At 35.6% G+C, this 21,891-nt stretch overlaps 1 protein-coding gene across 2 annotated transcripts in view; it reads right to left on the minus strand.

Moving 5' to 3' along the window:
- The window catches only part of NOX4 (NADPH oxidase 4), a 171,809-nt gene that overhangs the window by 11,133 nt on the left and 138,785 nt on the right, over positions 1 to 21,891 (minus strand). For both annotated transcript variants that reach the window (XM_043876528.1, XM_043876535.1), the window contains 4 exons: positions 13,229 to 13,348; positions 11,527 to 11,635; positions 7,240 to 7,308; positions 5,757 to 5,857 (listed from right to left, as the gene is read on the minus strand). In XM_043876528.1, coding sequence (XP_043732463.1) covers positions 5,757 to 5,857; positions 7,240 to 7,308; positions 11,527 to 11,635; positions 13,229 to 13,348 — 399 coding nt within the window. The remainder of the gene's footprint in view (positions 1 to 5,756; positions 5,858 to 7,239; positions 7,309 to 11,526; positions 11,636 to 13,228; positions 13,349 to 21,891) is intronic.

A 21,891-nucleotide genomic window follows, 5' to 3' on the forward strand; every position in this document is an offset into this window, starting at 1 on the left:
TGATGTGATTGATAAAAGGTCAATATTTAAAATATATTAACAGCTCATAAAATGTCAAAAAACAAATAACACAATTAAAAAATAGGTATAAGAACTGAATAGACATTTTTACAAAGGCAAATGTTGGCCTGGATGTGGAGAAAAGCAAATCCTTGTACACTTCTGAGAATGTAAATTGATATAACCCATATGGAAAATCATATGGAGGTTTCTCAAAAAAATTAAAAATAAAACTGTCATATGATACAACAGCCCCTCTACTGTGTATATATTCATGGAAAATGAAATCACTTGTATTGAAGTGTTATCTGCATCCCTGGGTTTATGGCAGTATTATCTAGAATAGTCAAGACACGGAAACAGCTTTAGTGTCCACAGATGGATGAATGGACAATGAAAAATGTGATGTGATGTGATACACACACACACACTGAAATAAAATCCAGCTATAAAAAACAAGAAAATCTTACTATTTGCAACAGTATGGATGAAACTTGAGGGCATCATGATGAGTAAAATAACTCAGACAAAGAAAGACAAACACTGTATGATCTCACTCATCTGTGGAATTTAAAAACCCCAAACTGAAAGAAAGCAGGTTGGAGGTTGCCAGAGGCAGGTGGGGGAGGTCGGGGCTGAGTGAAGACGGACAAAGGGTTACAAACTTATCGCTACAAGAGGAGTAAGTTCTAGATGTAATGGACAGCATGGTGACTATAGTTAGTAATACTATACTGTATGTTTGAAAGTTAGGAAGATAGATCTTAAAAGTTCTCACCACACAAACACAAACTTATGTGAGGTGATATGTTAACTAACTTTATTTGGGTAGTCATTTTGCAACAGACAGATATCTAATTGTTACACTGTACACAACTGTATGTCAGTTATTTCTCAATAAAGCTGGACAAATGAACAATTTTTTAATCCAGAGCCAGAACTACCGAGCCCACATGTCGAAACGACTGAAGCCTGAGTGTGCTAGAGCCCATGCTTGCAACAGGAGAAGCCACCGCAAAGTAAAACGCATACACAACAACCAGAGAAAAGCCCATGCAGTGGAAGACCCAGCACGGCCAAAAATAAACAAACAAATGCAAATTTTAAAAATAAATAAACAACCAGTGGGACAGAATGAAATCACATGAAAAATTTAGAAACATTTTGATGTATGTAAAGATAAAAATAAAACACATCAAAATCTGTGGTATGTCACTAAAGTGATGTTTAGAGGGAAATTTATAGTACTAAATATTTTTATTATAAAAAGACAAAGATCTAAAATCAGTGAGCTATGGTTCCATCTTAAAGTGACTAGTAAAAGAAGAGCTAATTAAACCCAAAGGAGCAGAAGAAAATAAGAAAAAAAAAAAGTATGAAAATAAATTTTTACACTTGATAAAATGTAGGTTACTATTAAAACCAGGGCTAGACACAATAGATTACTTAAAATGAATAAAACTGTACTACTGAATAAAATATAATCATCAAAAAAACAGTAATAGTATATTTGTCATTAAGATGAAAAGGGAATGAGACATTTTGTTTCATTTTTGAGACAGTATCTGTTTGTATACAGAGACATCTATTTCTGCTTTATTGACTATGCCAAAGCCTTTGACTGTGTAGATCACAATAAACTGTGGAAAATTCTGAAAGAGATGGGAATACCAGACCACCTGACCTGCCTCTTGAGAAACCTGTATGTAGGTCAGAAAGCAACAGTTAGAACTGGACATGGAACAACAGACTGGTTCCAACTAGGAAAAGAAGTACATCAAGGCTGTATATTGTCACCACGCTTATTTAACTTATATGCAGAGAACATCATGAGAAACGCTGAGCTAGAAAAAGCACAAGCTGGAATCAAGATTGCCGGGAGAAATATCAATAACCTCAGATATGCAGATGACACCACCCTTATGGCAGAAAGTGAAGAGGAACTAAAGAGCCTCCTGAAAGTTGGCTTGTGAAGAAAGCTGAGTGCCGAAAAATTGATGCTTTTGAACTGTGGTGTTGGAGAAGACTCTTGAGAGTCCCCTGGACTGCAAGGCTATCCAACCAGTCCATCCTGAAGGAGATAAGTCCTGGGTGTTCATTGGAAGGATTGATGCTGAGGCTGAAACTCCAGTACTTTGGCCACCTCATGCTAAGAGCTGACTCATTGGAAAAGACCCTGATGCTGGGAGGGATTGGGGGCAGGAGGAGAAGGGGACGACAGAGGATGAGATGGATGGATGGCATCACCAACTCGATGGACATGAGTTTGAGTAAACTCTGGGAGTTGGTGATGGACAGGGAGGCCCTGTGTGCTGCGATTCATGGGGTTGCAAAGAGTCGGGCACGACTGAGCAACTGAACTGAACTGTTTTTATACAATTTGTATACAGTCTCTATCAACACTGCATTATGACGAGAAGATACCATTTGCTTTCTTGGCTTTCATAGGCAAATGTAGATTCACATTTTCAAATTTTGCAGATTTCCTAAAGGCTTATCTTGAATACTTCACAATAAAACATTATTTTTAAAGCACCATATATGATTTAAAAAAAAAATTTTGTCATCCAATTGTTAAGTAGTTTAACTCTAGGAGATCTTTATGTTATTTGAAGGGTTTTCCCATGTCACTTTCACTAACAGTGACATCCTACAACTTTTCAAGATCTACAATCTATCTTTGTAATTCATTTGCACAAATTTTCATTAGGTTACTGCAGTCCAACAACCATCTAGAGATTTACCTACAAAAACTTTGTAGAGATGGGTAGAGACAAACTTAGGCGCCAGGAGACAATGTTGTTTGGGGACAGATGTTGGCAACTAGTTCCATAAATGTTCAACGTATTTGTAAATATTTTCCTATCATACCAACCGTTGTTTTTCCATGCATTATTAAAGTGTATGGTCTCATTTAATGAAAGTTTATTCACTCCTAGAGATTGTTCACTCCTTGTATTATAGATTCAGAAGGTTTGAGGGACATGACTCAGGGACACAGGAGCAAACGTCAGAGACCAAACCTAGGTATACTTAATTTGTTTTGTTTTCAAAATATCATTAAGTAGTAAAATACAGATATGTCTCAGACATTTCATCCAATCACAGAAGAGTTTTCTCTACTCCAAAGGTCACATAAAGTTAACTATTTATCTCCCCCTTTGCATGACGTGTACATGCAACTAAGTTAAGATATGACATATATTTTTATTATAAATGATAGGAAACTGAATCTCTTGTGTAATAAATTATTTTAAAAAAGACATACAAGGAAGTAACCACTCTCAAACATTTGTGCAAATTTCTATGCCTCTCTTCTCTATTTTTACTCCTTTATATTCTCTCAGGAATTTAAGTCTATGAAGTTAACCAAAATTTTACATCTAAAATGGAGACTTCTATTTAAATAGTGCCTTTTCCCAGTTAATGAACCCTTAAAATATTGATCCATTCTTATCCTAGTAATGCTACATAAAAATCTTTCAAAAAATAATGCATTTTAGGTGCCTGTCCCAAGCAAAAACACAACGTGAAAGTGTTGTACTAATACAAAATGTCAACAGTACATGGTACACACTTGCTCTTCTTAAATCAGCTTTGTTTTTTTAAGAAAATGAACAAACAGCCAAACAAACACAAAATCCCTCACAATATGAACAGTGAAACAAAGCAGAACTCTGGAGAACTAACCAAAGAAACCAAAAATTCCACTGTAATTTCTCGCTGAGCACTGAAGAATTGCTGCTTTTGAACTGTGGTGTTGGAGAAGACTCTTGAGAGTCCCTTGGACAGGCGGAGAATCCCAACCTGTCAATACTAAAGGAAATCAGTCCTGAATATTCACTGGAAGGACTGATGCTGAAGCTGAAACTCCAGTACTTTGGCCACCTGATGCGAAGAGCTGACTCATTAGAAATGACCCTGATGCTGGGAAAGATTGAAGGCAGGAGGAGAAGGGGATGACAGAGAATGAGATGGTTGGATGGCATTGCCAACTCAATGGACATGAGTTTGAGCAAGCTCCGGGAATTGGTGATGGACAGGGAAGCCTGGTATGCTGCAGTTCATGGGGCCAGAAAGAGTCAGACATGACTAAGCAATTAAACTGAACTGAACTGAAATGTCATTAGGGAAGAAGGAGTCTGTGGTACATGGGAAGACTCAGGTGAGTATGAGAAGATTATCACATCTAAGGTGGATGATTTTGAAGAAAGAATGGAAAGAATATTACCCAAAACTGAGTTGACTTTTTTCTTTATCCAATACTTCACCTTTAACTAGAACCCTGTATATTACAAAGGACCTCTGCTTTCTAAAATATGCTTTCATCTTTAACCCACAGTTATTTCATGAAGGGAAGGAAATGCAGAAGTGCTTTCAAACATGGATGCAGTTTGAATTACATGGGTCACTATTTTCCTTTATAGATTTTGCTTAAGGGGTTTCAAACCATGATTCCTAAAGCAAAGTCTCTGAAGATGACCCCAAAACACCATGACGAATCAGAGATTATTTCAATACATCATATTCATCCATAAATTTATAAACTGGAGTTAAAAAAAAAAACTTTTCATCTAACAGACTGCCTCATTCAATTAAAATCAAATATCCTTTTATATTTATCAAAATATACCTTCAAAATTATGAATTAATCAGCTATATATTAATAATTGTAAAAAAATGATCTGATTCCTTAGAGTCACAGGAAATTTTAAAAATTAAATCTTCCATTTATATACATTCTTATTGTGTAAGTGTGTTTAGTTTATCAGCAAAAGTATGATTCATTAAAGTGCAAAATTATACTGAATTTGGTAAAATTCTGCAGGTTAGACAGGGTAGAAGTTCTAGTTCCAGCAGACAAAAGAGTGATATAAAATTTCCAACTGACCATGAAAGTTACAAAAGACACAAATATATGAGGTTGGTTTCAAGAAACTATGATATTTAGATTCCAGCAGATATGTTTAAAAGTTACATTAATTTTAAAATGTCAATATCTGCAATATGTTAGAAATTGCAGCCTTTGGAACTATTTAAAGTTCTGATAAAACTTTTTCAATGCCAGCTTTAAAATGTGTGAGTGGGTATATGGTTTTCAAAATGCTTTTAGAATTTGTATAGATCATTGCCCTGCACTATGGTAATTTTACAGGTTACCAAACAGGCTCCCTATTCTGTACCCAAAAATGAATGCTTTCTTTCAACAGTAATCTCTTCAGAGCATAGACATACAGCCCATAACTCTAAGATTTTTTTATTGAATTATAGCTTTCAAGAAAAAATGTTTGGAAATATTTCTGATTTAGAGAAATATTAAAATTTCTAAGAGTTTTAAAAACTAACAGTTTTTTAAAAATGTATTCATTCTGGTAAAAATGTACCAAAAATCTAATCTTTAAGTGCCCCAGAACTATTTGAAGAGCTCCCTTGTTTGCTAATGTGATTTACAAAAACTTCCCCAATGATGACCTATTTTGTGCTAAGGGAATGAACACTCTTTTTAATATGGATCTATACAAATTTAAAAGTAGGTATGACAGTTTGGCTCATAAATACTTTATAGACTATTTTTAAGCCAAATTTTAATTATTTGGCATTACAGATACTTGTGGTTCTTGCTTTGCTTCCATCTTCAGTAGTGATAATTGAGTATTTAAGTGACTCTGTAATTTGCAAACCCATTACTAAGTAATCTTTAATATTTTAATTTGATCATTAGCCACATGTCAAATTTTTTGAGGAATAGTACTTACCCTCTGTTACATTTTGCTATTTCATCAAACAGAAGTTTCCACCGAGGACGTCCAATAAAAAGTCTTGAATTCAGTGCTTGATATTTTTCTCCAATTATCTTCTGCCAAAAAGAAAGCACTGTTTTATATGATACAGAATTGGGCAAATAATTCATTTCTATAACATCATCTTTCCTGGTGCTGTGGCTTCCTACTAAATTGCCATGACATAAAGAATATAAGTGTCAAATGGCAACCTATTAAGTATAATCATTTAGAAATACCATTTCCTCCCTCTTTCCCTTTAAAATCCATTATCTTCTTGAATATCATTAGTACAAATGACTGACTTTCCTAGACTTCAGTTAGTTGCTTGAAGCAACTGCAGCATTAAAGAATGCATTCTAATTGCCTACTCTCAAAGAGCACGCAACACATAAGCTTTGTTGAAGCATTTTTGTACTGCAAAGTTGTCATATTTGGCTCATTATATGAGTAAGATACTGCAAATTGTCATCATAAATTTGGGGAAATGATCCTGAACATGACAGTCTATTACAGCAGAGTTCCAAATTTGGAATCTATCAAAAAACAACTTCTAATGGACTGCTGTTTGCAATTAACAAGAGTATTAGATCTGAATAGATGGTAAAGAGAGTCAAGCAAGAAAGAAAAATGTCCGAGTCCCAGGGAGACAAACTGAGAACAAGATGTAATTTATGCTTCATATCTTAATCACTGCAAAACCATGAGGCATAATGATACTGATTTGCTTCATGACAGTATGAAATAAAATGTTTTTACATACCAAGTAGGGTAGAAATCTGACTAAAAAAATAGGCTTAGATTAGTTTTGAAGTAACAGATAAGCATTCATATTTTGCATTCAAAGAATTACAGAAAATATAAGATGGAAAATACAACAATAAAACTTGTGAAAGCATTCATGCCCAGGTTTATATGGCTATACATCTCCTCAAAGTTGTCTCTATACAGTTTCCTCATCTATGATATGGGGATCACAATATCATTTACCTCTTGTATCTGTTGGAATTACATGAGATAATGTGTATGAGATGTTCAATACAGCATCTAGCAGTGAAGTAAATAATGCATGATGGATGTTTCGTTTTTTAGTTTCCTTTGAAGAGAAACAAGCTTAATTGTGTATGACCTTATCTTCTCTTGCCACAGAAAACCTCCCCTCGATGAACACGATCACAAGACTATTCACTTGTGTTCTCATCTCTAGGGAGGTGACGGTGAAAAGGAGAAACATGAGCTCAGAGGTCCACTTCAGTCCCAGGTGAGGACAGATGAAAGGCAGAAAACGGTTGACTTCAAGGATGAGCCATGAGTTTGCTGGATACATTCCAAAAGTGGCTTTCCTCTGGGAATCATCTCTTCAAACCACCTGCAGAAATTTTCTTCCAGCACAGCCCCTACAGTAAATCTTCTGTTCTCAGGAGACTTGTTTAATTTACAATAACATCCAGGCACATACCTGTATCCCATCTGTCTGACTGAGGTACAGCTGAATGTTGACATAATCAGGTCTGTTCTCTTGCCAAAACTGAGAGGACATAAAAGTAAATAGACATTAAACTGTGTTCTATATTCACAGACTCTCTCCTAACCTAACGTATGTGATTCTGCAATCTGTTAAGATGCATCTGGTCTTACCACAGCCAACATCTACGAGCAAATGTGGATACATACACACATATACGTGCACCACATACATGGCATTCTAACATTAATAACCTGTCCCTGACAGATTTAATCAGTTATGATGAAGGAAATGGATGGGATTAGTTCTGCTATCTTCAGAGACACAAAATCAAATATGATAAATACTATAGTAATATTCCTATAAATCCTCTCATTTATTTCTTGTTTTATTTGCTGAGCCTCTAAATTTTACTCAAGATTTCACTCAGAAAGAACATGTTTTTCTTTATAAAAAAGTCAAAAGTGATACACAAAATGCATGCTAGGCATCACAGAAACCAAAACAAATGAAAATAAGGTAGGAATGGAGCCATTCCCACCTTCCTCCTATGCAGCACTGATTTTTCCCTTATGTAACAATGTATGAGGCAGAGAGTGTTTCTGCCAAAATAAAAGCATCTAGGAAAGCTCTCAAATACTTTGATATCTTGAAAAATAAATGGACCAAGAAAAATATCTGAAGAAAAGTGAATTCAACAAAGTGGGTAAAAGGGTTTTGACCCAGATGCTTCTTTCATCCAGAAGGCAAAATGAATCTGCTCATGACCCTGGCCTTGCTCTGGCTGAATCCTGACTTGTGAAATCTACATTTAAAAAAATATTCTTCTTCTCAGGGTCTCCTTTCACCACCCTAAAACAAAGAAATGCTGAAGGAGAAGGAAAATAAATCAGTATCAGAAGAGAAGGAAGGAACACAACCACCATGGTGCATCCTGGAGAACAGAGATGAGCGTCTGATGTGTAGACCCTGAGGAAAGGCCTAGAAGAGACCCTCACGTTTGCAGCAGCCAAATTATTTCCTGAGCATCAGTGTGCACAGTAGGTTTGCTGGCGATGGGACGGTTTTGCTGGACCTTATTGCAGCAAATGAACCAACTGATTGCAAGTGCTGTTTCTATTATTCATTGGAAAGACTTGCTGAAGCTCCAATACTTTGGCCACCTGATGTGAAGAGGTGGCTTATTGGAAAAGACACTGATTCGGGGAAAGATTGAGGGCAAGAGGAGAAGAGGGCAAAAGAGGGTGAGGTGGTTGGATGTCATCACAGACTCAACACGAATTTGAGTAAACTCCAGGAAATAGTGGAGGACAGAGGAGACGGGTGTGCTACCATCCATGGGGTTGCAAAGAGTTGGACGTGACTTAGTAACTCAACAACAACAACAATTGTTTCTATACAGCGTGAAAATAATGATTTTTAAGGGATATACTTGGACTCAAACTGAAAGTTTTAGGAATGCAAAGAAGTTATTTTGCAAATACAGAGTGGCCAAGTGAGGTTACAGCACCCCTCTGGCACCCTTTACAGTAGTAAGGGCACCTGGCAGGGGACTACAAGACTTGTTTGTATTGCCATCACTGTCTGACCTTGAGACTTCTAGAGAGGTACCCAACTTACATAGGTCCCTGTTTCTTCATTAGGACAATGACCTCATCTCACAGGTTTTCTCCAGAACTAAAACTACACATTCTCTGATAGGTGGCAATGCTAAATTATAAAATCCCAATAAAAACCTATTTTACTTTGAAAGTAGTAAGTGATGATTCTCAGAACCCATAATATTCTTAAAATATAATCATTATGTTCCATGCCACAGATGCCTCAAATTATATCCAAAAACTAAAGTCATTCTAAAGTTAACTCGAGTTATTAAAAAAAAAAGCCCTTTAGGAATTGAATCAGGGTGCATGAATCTTAACTGTGAGGGAATGGAGGAATTTCCAAGTACCGGTAATGGACAGCCCCTCACAAAACACATGACTTGCATTTATTTTTGTCTTAAATGTCTCCTGGGATGCTGCTCTGAGATCACACCAATAACTGCTGCATCAATAACGTGTTCAGTGCCCACAGAGGGAAGAATGCAAATTTAAAGAACACATTTAAAGAATGCAAATTTAAAGAACACATTTTTAATATCAATGTCTCCACTTTAGCTTATCCCTCATTGTAGACAAAAAATAGTATCTACTAAAACACACACACACATACTAAATTTGGTAACTCATTTGCAAATGCAGAAAATAATAAAAGCCTTTTCTTTTTAACATCATCCTCAGAGGATCGAAGGACCAGTGTCCATCCTCTTGACGTGAAAAATCAAAACAGGTGTGCAGAGGTGTGTGCAGAAGATAATCAACACCACACTGTTTACACTAGTTTTAAGCATTTATATTATTTATTCCATGGACTCCTAAGGATTAAACATATCCACCAAAAAACTTGAGAAAAAAATTTAAGATTCAGCTACTTTGACTATCCAGCCATTTATATATTATTTCTTTTATTCCTTTCCTGCTCTGCTACTTGCCCCATAAAGCATCTATTATTTAAATGTGCTCTTGGATCCAATTATAAGCTCTATACTTTTTCAAGAAAGAAAATTTCAATCTAGAAAAACAGACAAAGGTAGAAATGGGAACTCCAACAGAAATACAAGTGGTTGACAAGCATAGGAAGAGAGGTCCAATCTCATTTGTTTCGAGGAAAAATACAGTGAGACCCCCTAGTTTAAGAAATGGCTAGATATGTAAAAGATCAGTAATATAACGTTTGGAGTAAATTTCTCTTATATCCTTTGGTGGAAATGTAAATTGTTTTAGCATCTTTGGGGGCATTTTGTCAGTATCTATTATAAATTTAAATTCTTTCCTGAAGTCCTCACAGCCTCCAACTCAGGAAGTCCAGTTAGACATTAATCTAGAGAAAACACACTTGAAAGTGGTGACGATGCTCTTCTTGAAAGATTTTCCCCTCTTAACCTTAAGTACAGAACTACTACCTCTTGGTTTCCTACCACCTCACTGGCCACTCTGATTAATCTCCTTTCCTGACTTATTACTCATTTTCTGCTTCTCTGGAAGCTGCAGTATCCCGAGAATTGTATTTTCACATTCACTCTCAAGATGACCTACAATCATATCAGTCTGCTCAAATCCTTTCAGTGGCTTCTCATCTCTCTGCTTTTTTTCTCCTGACTTAGCAGGCCCTTGGTGAGTCCCAGGAATCGGCACTTTTTTTTTTTTAATTGTGGTAAAATACACATAGCATAAGATTGATCATTTTAGCTGTTTTTAAGTATATAGTTGATTAGCATTAAATATATTCACATTGTTGTGCAACCATCATCACCAATCTGTTTCCAGAATTTTTTCATCTTCGCAAACTGAAACTTTATATCCATTAAACAGTAACTCCCCATTTGCCCTCTGGGAAACCTCTGGCAACCACCATTCTATTGTCTGTCTCTATGAATTAGACTACTCCAGGTCCCTTATATAAAAGGACTCACAATATTTTCCCTTTTGTGTCTGGTTAGATAGAAATACACTTTAAAAAAGCAATCTACAGAACAATACAAATAGTATGATAGAATTTTCAGAATGCTCATGAGTAACATCTGGTTACGTGGATTGGACGTTGTTGCTTCATGTAGATTATTACAAAAATCTGTAGCAACAATGCATATATGTACTACCTGAATAACTTAAAAAATAGATATATTAACAGAGAAGTAAAAGTTGCAGGTAAGACAGATGAAAATGCCTGCTTTCATCTCTGAAAGGAATACAGCTTAGAATTCGGGATTTTTGAAATTCTGTATACTGGGCCAAAAGTTGGCTGATGATCCACTTGGAATGTTGAAGTTGGAGATACGAACTATGAGAACAAAGGCTGAAAAGTGTAACAGTAATTGTCTGCAGATGTTTTCTTCCATCTGTCCTCAGTCACAATCCCATTTGCATTCACATTTGCATAATATGTTTCCGATATGCATGTATTACCAACCATATGCATTCATTTCCATGTTAAAACATTCTATGTTAAAACATGTCCTAGATATACAAATTCACAGATACCAATATCTGGAAAGATGTGCTCCAAATTATTAAAAGATTGTATCTCTGTTTTTTTTTAAGCTTACGGAATATTTTTCCTCTTCACTACTCCTCTGCATATTATTCTATAGTGAGCACCTATTACTTTTATAATTTGAAATAAAATGGCTACTTTTAAAATTAAAAAAGACTGCAAAAGTAAAAACAAACCTAATTTTACCTTGTTATACAACACACAGAGTAAGTCTGCAAACCAGCGGAAGGACTGGATATCTCTGCATACCCAAATAAAATACAATCTTCTAAGCTTGTATGGTTTCCAGTCATCCCTTTAAAAATGAAATAACACAGGACTGATTATGATGGCAAAAGAATTAAGAATCCCTATATCCTTGAAATTTTGCTTCTCATTAGTAAGTAATCTACAGAGAAAACAGTCATTTACATTCTAGTATCTGATACACCACTTACTCTAACTCTCAAATTAATTTAAAATGTAATATACTGAGTCAGAGACATAATCCATGAATTAAAGTGTTCATGATTGTGGATACTATATGCATATTACCTATTTCCAATTGAAGGCAATAAACTAAACTCTTGGATCAGCTCTGCATCTCAGGAAAAAAGTTTACTTATTTTTCTGTTAATTCTATCACTCAGAAGGGCGCCAATGGTCATGCCCTGGGTTCCAGGCAAAATGAGCCAAAACCATTCCAGAAAGCTGGTTGTTTATCCCCTTCTTAATAATCATTAAAGAAAGAGATTTCACAACCACCTACTATGTAATGCATTCCAGCAATTCACAATTCCAAGTCTGGATTCCTCCTTATAATTATGAAGTAAGCTTGAGGTTAACAAAATATTATTCCCTTGTTTAAACTTTAGGTGTCCAAATAACTTGCAGTATGTTTTCAGAAACAACTAATTTCTGGTTTGGAATATAGTTAATTTTTTAAGAACCTCCCAAAAGTCCCAAATTTATATCAAGTTTTTAAAATTGAAATATCATTCAAACACATCACTTGAAATTATTATTTCTTTTTTCATACTTCATAAAACAAGCTTTTAATGAAAACTGTGTTTTCTTGAAAAGTGAATGGAACAGATTTTGTTTGTGGTTTCATGAGAATCCCTGTCAATTAAGTTTTGCTTGTAAACCAAAACTAAAATAACTGAATAAGTATATCCTGCTTAAGCAATCTTACCTCTGAAATTTCTATTCTTCAGTCTGTTATAAATCTGCTGAGTAACAGACTCAGGAATGATGTGCTCATTTGTCATCTCCTCAGAGAGGATTTCCTGATGATACCTCTACAATAACCCTGACCCTTTATTTCTATATTCCATTAATCTTTCTTCTCTTCACCACACTTCTAATATTTTCTGAAATGCTGCTGTTTGTGAATTTTTCACTGGTTTATTTTTCGCCTGCCCTATTTGCAAGTAAACTTTTCAAGGGCAGAGACACTACTCACTCATTGCTACATTAGCAGTAACTATAAGATCAATTGCACATAAATGCTCAAAAATATTTGTTGACTGAATTAGTAATGCCACTTACCCCTGATGAGAAAGCAGAGAAATAGGGGCCAGTGGAATGACTTTAATAGAGGAAAAAGACAGAGTAAGGCATAATTGTGGTACGGATATTATTTTACAAGAGAACATGCTGAAAGCCATAGACCACGTATTGAGAAGCACTCATTTATTCCCCTTATCAACCTGTAATAGGGTTTTTGAACAAGTAGAAGAATTCTGTAAGGAGTTACGTCTCACTAATAGAGATGTCTGAAATAGACAGCTCTCTATGTGGGCTAATATAATGGATCAAAACAACATACAGCAGAGTGTTAAAAAAAACAAAAAAAACAAAAACAACATACAGCAGAGTGTTAAAAAAAACAAAAAAAACAACATACAGCAGAGTGTTGAGGACTGATGCAAACGGAGTGACTCCAATGCCTCCAGCCACGCAGAGGCTAACCTCGTAGTTCAGTGCCTCTTCAAATGGACTTCCAAAGGGACCATCAATATACAGCCTGTGGAGAAGGCAGTCAAGGAGGGAGAAAAATGAAAATGAGTTAAATTAAGTGGCTATAATATGTGGCAAGCATGCTAAATCTAGTGTCTAAGCTTTGTGATGGCCCAGGCCTCATTTCATTGTTTCTCATAGTGATAAATCTAAAGGAACAAAAAGTGTTGCTTATGAACTATCAATATAAAAACAAGTACACCGGCTTCAAAGCATTCCTATTTTGAGGGAAATATCAATTAATGTGAAGGGAAATGTAGATAGGACCATGAGGGTGAGCCAAGGACTAGTTAAAGCTTTGATTTATTTTATTACTATATATTGGACTAAATTAAAATATCTTGTTTTATTGTGTCTAAATTCAATAATGCTATTGAATAATGCTATAAGTCAAAAGCAAAAATATTTCTTGAAACCTTTATTATGTAAACAGAAAAGAAGCTGACCCTGTTTCCCTTCTTGCTCTGGTCAGGTTTTAGTACAGAGCCTACAACAATCTCAAAGGAATCTCCTATTACTTTGTATATTCAAATATATGTGTGTGTGTGCATGTGTATGTCTATGTGTGTGAAATCCTTCTTAACTACAATGAAACTTGCTAACTGCTCACTCAATATTCATCCTTCCATTCTTATTTTTTTAAATTGACATATAGTTGATTTACACTGTTCTGTTAGTTTGTGTGTTTGTGTGTATAGCAGTGATTCAGTTATACATATCCATATATCTATTCTTTTTCAGATTATTTCCCTTTATACGTTATTGTAGAATACTGATTAGAGTTCCCTAGGCTGTATAGTGTAGGTCCTTGCTGGTTATCTATTTTATACACAGCAGTGGGTATGTATTATTCTAAATTCCTAATTTGTACCTTCTCCCCCTCTTTGGTAATCATAAGTTTGTTTTTTATGTCTGTGAGTCTATTTCTGTTTTGTAAATAAGTTCATTTGTATCATTTTTTTTAGATTCCACATATAAGCATTATTAGACAATATTTGTCTTTCTCATTTCGCTTTAGCATGATAATCTCTAGGTCCATACACATTGCTGTAAATGGCACGATTTCATTCTTTTATGGCTGAGTAACATTCCATTGTATATGTATATATGTAATTATATAAAATATTACATATATGTATACCACATCTTCTTTATCCCTCTATCTGTTGATGGACATTTAAGTGTTATTGCTTAGTAATAAAACATTAATGTTACTCAGGGAAGCAAAGTGCTCAGCTAAAATATTACACGTCCAAGACTGACTTGCATCAATTTTGGCTGCATAACTATGTTCAGCCTAATGTGATTTAAATGGAAGTACAGTTAGAAAAAGTGCAGCCCTGTTTACAACAGCCAAGACATGAAAGCAATCTAAATGTCCACTGACAGAGGAATGGATAAAAAAGATATAGTACATACATACAATGGACTATCACCCAGCCATTAAAAATAATGAAATAATGCCATTTGCAGCAACATAGACGGACCTAGAGATTGTCATACTGAATGAAGTAAGTCAGACAGAGAAGGAGAAATATTGTATAATATCCTTTATATGTGGAATCTAAAAATAAATGATACAAATGAACTTATTTATGAAACAGACTTAAAGAATGAGCTTATGGTTGCCAGGGGGGAAGAACAGAGGGAAGGGATAGTTAGGGAGTTTGAAATCAACATGTACACACTGCTATATTTGAAATGGATAACCAACAAGGACCTACTCTATAGCACAGTGAACTCTGCTCCATGTTATGTGGCAGCCTGGATGGGAGGGGGCTTTGGGAGAGAACGGATACATCTCCATGTATGGCTGAGTTCCTTTGCTGTCCACCTTAAACTATCACAAGATTGTTAATCAGTTATACTCCAACAAAAAATAAAAAGTTAAAAAAATACCAATCACTCCATCCCTCCTTTTTTTTCTTCTTTTCTATTGAAATGTCCAGGTGGCAATTTCAATTTCAATAAAATAACTGCTGTGCTCCTTGATGAAAGTATAACCTCATAGCTAAGACCTATAAACCAGCTAACCAAAATTTCTATAAATGGATTTTAGTGTAACAATAAAAAGAGGTATTTGCAGATGCCAAACAAAAGAAAAATTGGAAGGCTCCTTGAAGGAAGCTGTCTGCATCTCTTTATCCCTGTCCCCTTCTTCCCTCCTTCTTGGTGCCTGAATACATGTTGACTTGATGGCCTAAACACTTATCTTTGATGACTGTAAAATTGCCATACCCTCTATGGACTGCCTAGTTCTAGATACCTTTATGTTTAAAAAGCCACATATATATATAAAACACTGCCATTTTAAAGTTGCTTTCTTAGTAAAAATAACTTTCTTAAAAAATAATAACGGTCCAAAAAAGCAAATTTGTGTAGTCAGCCTAATGATATAAACATCTTTATTGTTAATATTGTTAATCTATCTCATTATTGTGGGGGGTTTCAGCCAAGAACGTAGAAAGGTAAAGAAAAATTATTTTTCATTTTCAACACTTCTTAAAAGGTACAACAAAGGACATTTTATTTGACCAACAAAGAACAGAGTAAGAAATCATGAAGTTACCTCTTTCCTACTTAGCTGCTTTCCAGCACACACACGCACCCTCCCCATACCCTAAATAACTACTCTGATATTCTGAAATAACTCTGGGCAAGAAGACAGGAACATGGGGTTCTAGTCATTCACTAGCATTGGGATCACAGGCAAGTTACTTATCCTAACTCTGATTTTCTTCATCAAAAAAAAAAAAAAAAAAAAAAAAAACAACGAAGCAGTACCAATTAGTAGACAGAAAAGCCTATTAAGAATTGCACAGGGCCGCAAATAGCAGACATGCTTCAATTTAATGGCATCAGCGAGGGCCTCCAGAGTACCATCAAGCCCTTGGAGAGTCCAACATCAACATAAGAAATGAACTAAGTTCAGTGTGAGATGAGAGACGCACATAGGAATTTGATCTGAAGGAGAGTAAATAAATGGGGGGAAATGAATGTGCTCTTATGTAATTCAACATATAAACATGGAAGGTTTACTCTGAGTAAGGCACATTACTATCTGCTGCAGCAAAAAAAGAAATAGGAAAAAGGAGAAAAAACAGAGATTAGCAACTGAGTAATCACAACTTCAGTCTTTAAGAAGGTTATAAAGAGGGAAGTGGTCAAGACAAAAACACACACAAGTATGAAATAAAGCACAATTTTAGAAGCGTGTTATATAGCCATATTACATACATTCAATGCTTTGTACTTTTCACATATAATGCTATACCTGTAACATTTTGTGATGTGAGTACAATATTATTATCTCCATTCAATAAATGAGGCACTTGAGACCACAAGGGGCCATGACCAGTCTGAAGTTTATGCCTCCTAGATGGAATGTTGGGGTGGGGATGGGGGGCAGGGTGTAAGAAGACTAAAAAGTGAAGAAAGATGGACCGTATCTAGTTTGTAAAGAGAACCTGTTAGGTTGTGCAACTCAGATCTAAATACAACTTTCCGCTCGGAAACAAGAGGTGCTTTGGTGACAGTCATGGGTCATATGTGAGAATTTTCTGGAACTAACCCTGCCTGTGTCCAAGGAGCAACGCAGGCGGACCACTGCACCCAGCTGCTTTGAGCAGCCTGCGCTCCATCAGGCAGGGGATAAATGTGAAAAAACACACAGACACTCTCTCAACGAGTGTGTGAAGCAGAGGGTGTCACCCAGCACCCAGTTCTCCAGGAACCAAGCCATAGCCACCGCCGTTGCTGACGACGGTGCACCCTGAAAGGAGCTCAGGGTCAAGATGGAGATGAGGAGCACTGTGCTCTGGGGAAACAGGCCAAAAGGAAAGAAATCCTTCATATGTAGTTAGAAGTATTTCAGGAGAAATTTTTATGAACCTGGATTCTTGCATCTTCCTACACTAGAAAAAGCACTAAAATCATTCATTGGTATATCTGTTCCTCAGGCCTAATGGCAAGCTTCTACTGAGATGTGTGCTCGATTACACCGACCTCTTCACCAAAATCACAGGCATACTGGCCTCCACCCCTCCCTCTTTGAAATAGTTTCTCAGAGCTACCTTAAAGGCTGTTTGCTGGGCTACTTTCCTCACTAAGGTACTGAATTAACTCAATTCCCAGCTCTTACGTTGTACGATTTTTGTTTTTTTCCCAGTTGACAACAGTCTTCGCAGGGATATGAAAAGGAGTCTGTTTTTCTCAGCAAAAGTGATCTGGGGTTGAATTTTGGAATTGTTCAGGGATGTTTAAGTTTTGTAGCCATGCACTTACAAGTTAAAAAAAAAAAATTATTATTATGGAAATTCCAGCAAGGGATGAGGATGGGGGTGGGGAGGCTGAATAGTTTTGTTATGATTCTGAAATGCTCTGTCCCCAGTTTCTCTGTGAACATAAAATTACTGTTTAATTACACATTTTGAAATGTGCAAGTTTCTTAGTAACTAAAATTTCACATTAGAGAACAGACTGAATATTGAAAATATATTCAATAAAGATATTTTATGTGATGTGTTAGCCTTAAGCATAAAAGACCTGGTGACTATTAGCTGTGCCCAATGAAAGAGAAGGCTGAGAGGACAGTATATAAGGGTCAAAGCATATATGTTTTTTCTTAATAGGCATTAGGTAGATAATAACACTGAACAACTTTATAGTTCCTTGAAGATTATGAAACACATCTCTATAAAGCTCTGGTTTGATCTCAGATCAATCCTGAGTTTGGCAAAAATGAGCATTTCTCCCTATATTCTCTTGGTTGTTGTGAAAGGAAATGTTATTTTTTAATGAAATTTCAGAGTATAACAAACCTCTGGGGCAGTGAAGTTTCTATAAGAGAATAGCTATCACTGAAGTAAATTAGACGTCCCAAGGATTATTCTTCTAACCAAAATAAATGTATAGGCCTGATCTTTCTGCTTATGTAAAGATACTGCAGTGTAAAACCAATAGCCTTTTCCTTGACTTTTCTGACAGTAAAGCTATGTAACTGGCACAGTGCTGCATGCCTTAGATGAATTATTTGTGATTATTAAACAGGAGTTAAATGGTATTATTCTACTTCACTGAGTAGGAAGCTGAGGTTCTAGAAGTTTAAATAATTCCTCCAGGGCACACATTTAATAAGCGGTTTACGTCTACCACCAGAATAAACTCCATCTCTGTTTATGAAATCCAACAAACCAAACTATCTTCCTAAAGGGACATTATTCTAATTCTGTCAACCAGAGAAATAATAAACTGAACCTTTTTCTATCAAATATTAACTTTCTTTATGCCTGAGAATATTTTTACCTTAAAGTCTACTATATCTGAAACATTATTTCTTTGGTTAGAATGTCTCTGCAGTATTCTTCACCTTCTTCAGCTTTTCAGCCTGTCTTTTATCTTCATGTTCTGAGTGGAGCTTTTGCAAATAGCTTATCGCGCCTCTTTGATTTTCTCATTTCAATCTGACAGTCTCTCCCTTTGAACTGTTGAATTTGGTTCAATGATGCTGAATTACCACACTACCCCCTTGTACTGTTTGTCTAACTTTTTGTTTCTTCTCCTCTCCTTTCTTTTCTTGATTACTTTTATGTTAAATGTTGGTCTCTGCTTTTACTTTTCTGTAAGTAAATAATGACTTTTCCTAGAGTGAATTTATTTTTATTATGTTGCTTGGGATTTATTGATAGCCCCAGATTTGAACTATTATTTCTTAAAATATTACATCTCCTTTCACTATCTCTTTTTTTATCTTTTAAACCTCTAATGTAAAGTGAACTTCTCACTCCATCTCCCACATCTCAACCTTTCTTTCATATTCCCCATATCTTTGTCTCTGTGTACCACATTCTGGATAATTACTTCAGTTCTATTTGCCAATTCATTTATTCCCTCCATGGCTGCGATAAACTGCTCAAGTTTATGATATTGTTATCTCTCACTTCTAGAAGTTCTATTGGCTCTTTTTCAAAAATGTCTTGAGAAATTCGATTGTCCTTTGTCTCAATCATTAGTTTATTTTTTATGGAGGAGAAAGAGTGGCTTTATTACTTTCCCAGGCAAAGGGGGAACATGGTAGGTTAGCACAGGAAGAACTGTGCCCCTCAATTATTATTTTAATACTATTTTATTCTTTAGACATATTAAACATTTGCTTCATACTTTTTAAATATACTACTTTACTAACAAGTACTCATGGTGATTTGTTTCCACATTTTCTAAAAATATGAGCTTCTTGGTGCCTCATGTGTAGGAATCCTTTGAGGATTAAAATGTAACCCCCCAAAAGAGGATTTCCATTTTCCTCTTCCAGGCCACAAGAGAATGCCATGAATCTGGAATCACTTTAAACTAAATTTTTGTCTCTGTTTTCATTGAGCTATGCACGCATTGTGAACTCACTGTTCTAACCCAAGTGAGATGGAGCTTGTGTTTATTAAGTATCAGGGGAGATTTCTTTTCCAGTTCCTCTCAGAATCAAGGACAAAATAAGTCAATTGTCTTCACTACCTCCTTCTGCAGAGCCAACTATCTAATCTCTACTTTATTCACTGAAGATGTTTTACTTGAGGAGTCTGGGCCATTTGCAGGAATCTCTGACCTGCCCTCCAACCCGATTCAGAAGCCACACATTAGCTCCTGTCTACCACATGCATGGCCTAACCTTTGAGGGATAAGCTATGAGTTACAGCATTCACTTCACTTATTCATCTAGACAGGATATTCTTTGTGGCTTATGACCATAAGCAATTATTTTTATCTCTTACCATATTAAACATGTATTAAAGTTATTAATGTGTGGGTGCTTAGATTTGTAGGCTTTCTATATACTAGTCAGATTATTATTGAGCATAAAGTATGTTATATAATGTTTATTTTTTACTCTTAAATTCACACATACATATACATAAGGGGCTTCCCAGGTGGTGCTGGTGATCAGGAACACGCCTGCCAATGCAGAAGACATAAGAGATGTGGGTTGGATCCCTGGGTGGGGAAGATCCCCTGGAGGAGGGCATGGCAACCCACTCTAGTATTCTTGCCTGGAGAATGCCATGAACAGAGGAGTCTGGCAGGCTACAGTCCATGGGGTAACAAAGTGTCGGACAGGCCTGAAGTGACTTAGCATGCATGCATAGACACAGACATATAGCTGGATCCCCACTGATAGACTTAGCTCTTGTAGAAAGTAAAGGAGAATTTTTTTTTGCCCTTTGTTTTTTGTGCTGGTTAATGTAGCCTTGATCTGCTAATATGTGACTTGAAATGTTTATTAATAATGAGGAAATTAGTTTCAATAATATAAAATAAAAGCTATAAAACTCTTCAAACTGTCCACACACTAGGCAGTTACCTGGAAGCATGAATCATAAGCCGACAGTTCCTAGTGAATTTTCAAGTAAAGCACCTAACCAAATTTCACACCCCAGTCCAATGTATATTTAAACCCAGCTGCAAGCCATATTAAAATAAAATTACTTCTGAAAGCTTTTGGAAAGAAGATATTCAGTTAAAATCAACACTTTATGATTGAATTTAGATCTTTAGACTTGAATACTACATCAGCCTTTCCAACAAAGAGTGCTATTTTAAAATTTATATTTAATATGAACTGTTATTTATTAAGATGATATCGAATCTTTTTACTTGTCTGCCCACTTACATGCCTTTAGGTGCAAATATTTTGCAATTTCTTTTTCTCAAACAAATCATCCCATCCCTTTCCTAGCTCTCCTCTTTTTTCCATATGGCAACTTTATGTTTCTGCTGAAAGCAAGGTGTACAGAAGGTCTTTATCTTAGTTGCTGGCTAATTTTAGTTTGAATAAACTTTTAAACCTCAAATTTATTTGTACTGTATTTTGCTTTGCCATTTCTTTTCTATTAGTGCAGAAAGCTCAATCCAGTTAAGAAGTAGACCATAGTTTCTATCATTATTATACATGTTGTCTTCACAGCCAAAAAAAAAAAAAAAAGAGAGAGAGAGAGTGGAACAGAAAATATGGGACAAATAATCAGTATAAAATAATGCTATAAAATGTAATTCAAAGTAAATTAACTAAAATCTCAAGTCCAGTAAACTACTGACCATAGTTAATAAGACAATAGAATAAGACAATAAAATAGTGCAATGGGTCTTTCAAGAGGTTCACCTAAAACATAAGGGTACAAAAAGTTGAAAATTAAAGAATAAAGACATAAGAGGGAAATGTATTCAAAAGCAAAAGATCTGTAGTTAATATTTAGTTCAGATGAAACAGACTTTAAGGAAAAAAAAAACATTGCAGATATGGTGTTAGTAATCACTGATAACTCAGCTGGGTGGAGCGGACTTTCGCATTTTCTTTTGCTATCAAAGATGGTGACCATGAGGAGAGAGACTTCTTTATTCTCTTCTCTTCTTTTCTGTTCAGTAAGCAGAGCATTTCTCTTTTCCCTGGTCACAGCTATGATAAAACTTGATCTTGAAAGGAATGAAAAGCCCTTCATTAGCCTTGGACTAATATGTGGTTTGTTTCCATTAAAAGTGTGGTTCTTGGGCCCAAAGTATCAA

The sequence above is a fragment of the Cervus elaphus genome, chromosome 2, assembly GCF_910594005.1.
Source record: "Cervus elaphus chromosome 2, mCerEla1.1, whole genome shotgun sequence".
Classification (NCBI taxonomy): domain Eukaryota; kingdom Metazoa; phylum Chordata; class Mammalia; order Artiodactyla; family Cervidae; genus Cervus; species Cervus elaphus.